This window comes from Phytophthora parasitica, assembly GCF_000247585.1.
Source record: "Phytophthora parasitica INRA-310 unplaced genomic scaffold supercont2.74, whole genome shotgun sequence".
Taxonomy (NCBI): Eukaryota; Oomycota; class Peronosporomycetes; order Peronosporales; family Peronosporaceae; genus Phytophthora; species Phytophthora nicotianae.
This window is the reverse complement of record NW_008649060.1, coordinates 202277-208276: the sequence shown is the minus strand read 5'-3', so window position 1 is coordinate 208276 and position 6000 is coordinate 202277. Positions and strand designations below refer to the sequence as shown.

General features: G+C 47.0%; 1 protein-coding gene across 1 annotated transcript in view; it reads left to right on the top strand.

Annotated features, from left to right (window-relative positions):
• The window catches only part of PPTG_17744 (hypothetical protein), a gene marked incomplete at its 5' end in the record, with an annotated part of 2144 nt that extends 992 nt beyond the window's left edge, over nt 1-1152 (top strand). The window contains one exon of the mRNA XM_008915703.1: nt 8-1152. Within this exon, the coding sequence (XP_008913951.1) occupies nt 8-963 (956 nt within the window). The 3' untranslated portion in view covers nt 964-1152. The remainder of the gene's footprint in view (nt 1-7) is intronic.
• Between the last annotated feature and the right edge of the window lie 4848 nt (nt 1153-6000).

Here is a 6000-nt window from a genome sequence, read left to right as displayed (position 1 = left end):
CCAGCAGACGATATTGGGGACGTATTTGAAGGTGCTCCGACGAAGAAGACCGTTCACGTGCTGGTGGTGGTTCCATTGTCTACGGCAGAGGATGTCGCGTTGAGCGCGAAGGACTTATGCACTGTGGATCCTGATGTTCAATTGAATTTGTGGAAGTCAGTTGTTAGAGTTTCCTCGGAACATGTGTGCTCAGGAACGGCGCTGGTTGTGGACCAAACCCCGATACACTTGTATCTTATGACGAACTTGCACTTGTGGACAGACGCTACATTCTCGAAGTACTTGATCGCCGACTTCAAGCGTGAAATCAGACGGTATAAGAGACTTCACCCCACAAGGAAAACAAGTGGAGGGAAACGAAAAAAAGCTGCGAAGAACGCTGATGTTGCAATACAGCAGCCTCGTAAATCTCAACGGATTGCAGCGATGAACAAAAACACACCAGTTTTGTCAGACAAGCCTCAAGTTGTGGTGGAACAACTCCTTCCTGATACGACGAAGCCGGAAGAAGTCCACCGATTCAGCCTCGACAGAGACGCGTGCTGGCGTAGTTCGGCAGCGTTCGACTTTGCAATCTTCGAAGTTGCTGTGCCACGAGATAACAAACTCGTTCCATGTAAGATGTCCCTTAAAGTGTATGACACAATGAGTGTGGACGTGTTCGGATTCCCTGGCGCACTTCAAGACCAACATTTTGATCACGATTACGCCATCATTCCAGCTAAAATCACCGGTTGGAGCGGAAACCAAATGACTCTCTTATCTTTGTCAGCTCCTGGTCTATCTGGAAGCGCGATTGTGTGCACCAAAAGGGGGGTACCAGTGGGATATATGGGTGGGCTGGATGACTCAGCGAAGAACGAACAGTACCAATCCTATGGCTTCACATTTCACGGAGTAATCCCCGAATTACCGTCTTCGTTGCCGCCTGATCCCGAAGGTGAAACAAAGGATGAGCTATAATATGTATAGCGCCGGTGGTAAGTGAATGCGAGTTGCTATGGTGATCGTGGATGAAAGAAATAAACTTCTTTTGCGTAAGACTTGTCTTCTTAATTAATGCTTACTCCTGATGATTATATAAGGAGAGATCACTTATTCACACGAACAATACCAACTCAACAAGGAGCTCATTAAAGCAGAGCAGAAGCGCTACTACAAGCCGCATGTGCGAAGCGGGGCTGTCCTCTACGACGATAGTAATAGAAAACACATACCGAATAGGATAGTAAAAACAAATGCTACGAATTCAGTTTTTTTTTTTTTTTATCTTTCAACCCAATAAAAAAGGTGATTTAGTTTTTTTTACAATTCGTCTATAGCAGCGCATAGCTTAGGTGCCTTTTCAGTTGCGAACTTAGATGATCGTAGCCATTGAATGTATGGGACGTCGATAGCATATACCTTCTTCACCGACTTCCCTTTGTAGCGTCCAAAGTTTAGGATGTAAGAGCCATCATCATTTATAGTTCCAAACTTAGCAACAAGAAATTTAGCAATGTCAGAGTCAGGACCTCCAACCAGCATCCCCTGAGAGCGTAGCCATCAACAGTATGATGGGTCCCTCTCGAAGACATCTTCAATAGTTGAGGCTTTGTCCTTACCGAAAGAAATGGACATGGTATCTATATAGTATAGGTATATATCTATTCTCTTAATTTAAATAATTAAGCCGTAGTGAAATCACGAATCTCACCCGTTAGACGGTCGTAGGTTAGTTCTTGCTCGCTAATAACCAATACCAACATATTGACACCCTGGCAGCCAGCATTGACACCCTAAATCTGAATAGCCTGGGGTACGTCCTTCTCCGTTAGACGACTGACGTCGGCAATTAGCATACGGTTAGTTAGCGACCACGTCTGATAGTCGAGAAGACCATTTACGAGCTCAGGGGTAAGATCACCGTTGATAACACCAAGCTTATTTACTTCATCAGAGAACTGACGGAAATCGTAGTCATGGCTAATGTCAAAGCACTGTTGCGAACCGATGCGAACATTGAAGTTGCGAATCGACGAACCGGGCTGAAGCGTCCAAGGCGCCGTATCAAAAGGGCTCTGGAACTGTTGAACCGCAGCAGACGCAAAGCTACCAGTCTGTTCAGCAAAAGGTAGCAGAACAACGTACTTCGTGTTCTTTACCGAAGCAGACAGCTGAAGATCGAAGGAAGCATTGAATTGCGTGTTTTGCTTACCAGTACCAGCACGCTGGTAAAACCACTGAGCATAACAATCGTTGTAGCGAACCTTCTTAACAGGCTTCGAGATAATAGTCTGAGGGTTCTCAAGTTGAGCAAAGGGGACATACAAGCGAGCAGTAGTGAATGGCATGTAAGTACCATCAATAGTAGGCTCAAGCGAATTGACAACGGCACCCCAAGCAATCGAGAAACTGGCAGAATTAGCAAGAACACTCGCCATGCGGTTGTTCGTGGTAGCAGATGCAACCATAACCGGACATACATTACCAGACGAGAGAGTAGTCGAAGTCAGCGACATGTTGCGCGACCCATCAACAGCAATAGCAGCCGTGCCCTGATTGACGCGGAAACGAAGACGAATCTGGGGGGGGGGGGGGGGGGGGGGGTTAGCCATCAGATCAATCTCGTTGATAACGAAGGATTTTATTTGGACCATATTCAGATCATCACAAAAACGGTCAGCCGATCAATTTGCACCTGCCCAAGTGATTTGATCAAAACCCCACCTTAAGTACGTGAACGAGTGGTTGACCAACTCCGTCATTTCCGTTTCCTCAAGATCGAAGCCAGCCTCTGCTACTCCCGTAACCATGACAAAGCGAGTTAATGCGTCCTCAGCGACAACTCTGGTGCTATCTCCTGCTTCGCCACCAAGCCAAGAGTTCAATACCTGCCCCCAAAGAGCCCAGTAACCATGGCACAATCCCGTTTACACGCGCACTCCCCCTCCACCATGTTCGTCTTCTCGAACTCACCGCCAAGGTCATCGGCGCTCGTCCAGTCGTGGTTGCCGTTCAGGCCGTCGTCACTCCTCCCGATATGACTGCAGCCCGAGTCGTCGGCGTTCGCCCATTCGTGGTCGCAGCCTAAGCCGTCGGCGCTCACTCAGCCGTAGCTGCACTGCAGCCCGAGTCGTCGGCGTTCGTCCAGTCGGCGCTACTCCAACCGTAGCCGTAGCCCGAGTTGTTGGAGCTCCTCCAGTCGTGGTCGCCGCCCAACTCGTCGGCGTTTCACCAGCCGTAGCCGCAGCCCGAGCCGTCGGTGCTCTTCCGGTCGTATTGACAGTCTAAGCCATCGCCGCCCCTCGAAGCATACGCTTAGTAAAACGTTTCGTGGAAGCCTAGATGGCACGGCTCCCGTCTCCAAGGGAGATCAGGGCGATCAGCCTCATGCAACTGCGTCACAAACTACAAGTCGATGTACACAGGCGGAGGCTGATCAGGGGGAGCAAGTACGTTTACCAGTGGAAAGTGTCGAGCGTACTTTACGTACTGTCGTGCATGCTGCTGGGCATGCATTTACGGGCTATAATGTGTCGGACGTTAGACTTTCGTACAGGTGCAGCTCGTACCGAAGTACGAAGTGCAAAGCGAAGATACATTACATTATCAAGAGCAATGAGTACGAACTATGTGGTGAGCATTCCTGTACACAGAAACGTAAGATGACAGCTCCTGGACTGGCTGTAACTGAAGACCTGCAAGAGGCCACTGATGTGATGGCGCTCACTCGAATGGACCTGACAGCGGAGCGAATCTGGAAGCATATACGTCAGAACTTCTATCCCGACGAGCTTACATTGGTGCAGTTCGGACTTACACGCGAACAAGTCATCCAGCGCGTTCACCGGACACGCCGTTCTCATTTTGGCGCAGATTTGCATGGAATCGTCGAGGTTCCGCCGCTGTCACTAGTTTCGGGCACCAACCAGCCATTTTATCAATTCTATAGGTCCTACGGGATCAACGCTCGAGCGTCTAATTGGTTGGGCCCATCCTGCCCTTATGAAGCTTTTGAAGTACAAGCACACTACGTTGTTCCTCGATAGAACATTTCGATGTGTCCCTCGCCCGTTTATCAGTGTGTGGTAATGATGGTGTACGACAATGCTACGGACCTATTCGTTCCTGTGTTTTACACCCTTTGTACATCCAAAAGGCAAGACACCTATTGGCATTTGATGGAAGCTGTCAATGTCGCTGCTGACGACAAGATTGAGCCCAGCATGGTCGTCTGTGATTTTGAGACTGGTTTACAAGCTGCTGCGCTAGTTCAGTTTCCGGAAGCAGATATTGTGGGTTGTTACTTCCATTTCAAGCAGGCTTGTAGAAGAAAGATGAAGGCCCTGGGTTTACCTGAACGTGAGGCAAAGATTGCGATGGAAAAGGGCTGCCTGGATATGCTTACCGTCATCCCCCATGAGAAGATTGAAGACGAAGGCATAAAGTACGTGGAAGCCAAGATCAAAGGAATGTGTGAGAGCAAAACTGTTTCGTATTCAGAGGTGGTGTGGAGGCTCTTCTGGTCGTACTTTCGCAACACGTGGCTGAAGACGTTTAAACCCAGTGTCTGGAACGTATAGGGGCTCGACACCGGTATGGTAAGTCGCACGAATAATCCCTTAGAGCGATTCAACCGGGAGATTAACGCGGAGTTGACGTCCCCACACCCTTCCTTGCCGTCATTTGTCGGCATCATTCAAACTTTATCAAAGCGCTATGTCGATCGGATTGATGATATGACTAAGTCTCGAGCGAAGAATCGGAGACGCCGCACACGTGAACCATTAAATCTGCCTGTGCCAGTGGAACTCCAAGAAAGTACAGATGCAGAGACATTGGAACTGTAGGTCATTCAGAGTAAGTTAAACAGTACAAGTTTCTTTCAGACTGGTCAACGATTTGGATCAACTTGATCAGTTGACCGTTTATGTGATGATCCGAATATGGTCCAAATAAAAGTCAACCATATGGAAGCCAATCAATATATGGTCGATTACTCAGCGTTGGGAGCTCTTAATGCCGCTGCAATCAAACTGTTAATCAAAGAAATTAAGGAGTTGAAAGAAAAAATCGCTGATCTACTATAGATCAATATGGGATGCAAACCATGCAAACAACTGAGACCTAATCTCACCCCAAGTGATCCAAACCAAACCGTAGGTAGTGTTATCATGAACGCCAACCAGATTGTAGCTCTTGGTGATACGGCATACCTACTGATCCAAGACCCTAAAACTGGTGAATCAGCAATATTACAGATATCAGTCAATGATAAAAAAATAGAGATCTACAGAGGCTTCAAAAACAGAATGGTTAGAGATGGAATAAGCTTATAGATCTGCGATCTTAGAGAGCGAAACTTTTTACTGACTTAGTTTTTTTTTCGTTGTTTGTAAGCCCATGTAGAGCCTCCTTCTGTCTGAGTAGAAGCATCTACCTTCTTGATTGATTTGTCCAAATCAGTAACCCATACAGCGGCTTGTGTTTGCTGTGGTCGATCACGAATGATAAGATTTTTTATGATTGCTTTGAGTTCAGCAACATTGAGGTCGGCGTTATCGCCATAGCTACCTCCTGAAGTTGCAATAATGCGGGGGTTGAAGAAGAACATAACCTTCGGTTTCTACTATATGAGACGAACGATAATATCCTTAAATTCAGAATCAGAAATTAGGCGATTAGAGTACATGCCCACTGATAGGCTCTTCAGTTGCTTAATAATCGATGGATTATCATTACCAAGCTCAAGTTCACCTTTCAGCTTATCATACTCAGCTCTAAGAGTATCTAACGGATCCTGAAGACGATCATGAAAGTTGTATTGAAGATGAGTGATAGCAAGAATCTCCTTAAATAGCTTTTTGTCATCGATATTAAGCTTATCATACGCTCCCTGATCGATTTGTTGCTTAAAAGCAAGAGTACGAATCACTGCTTGTAGCTGATCGCTAATTCCACGCTATGGCCCACACTTTCGGCGGTTTGGTTGAACAATCACAAGAGTCTTAGCATCAA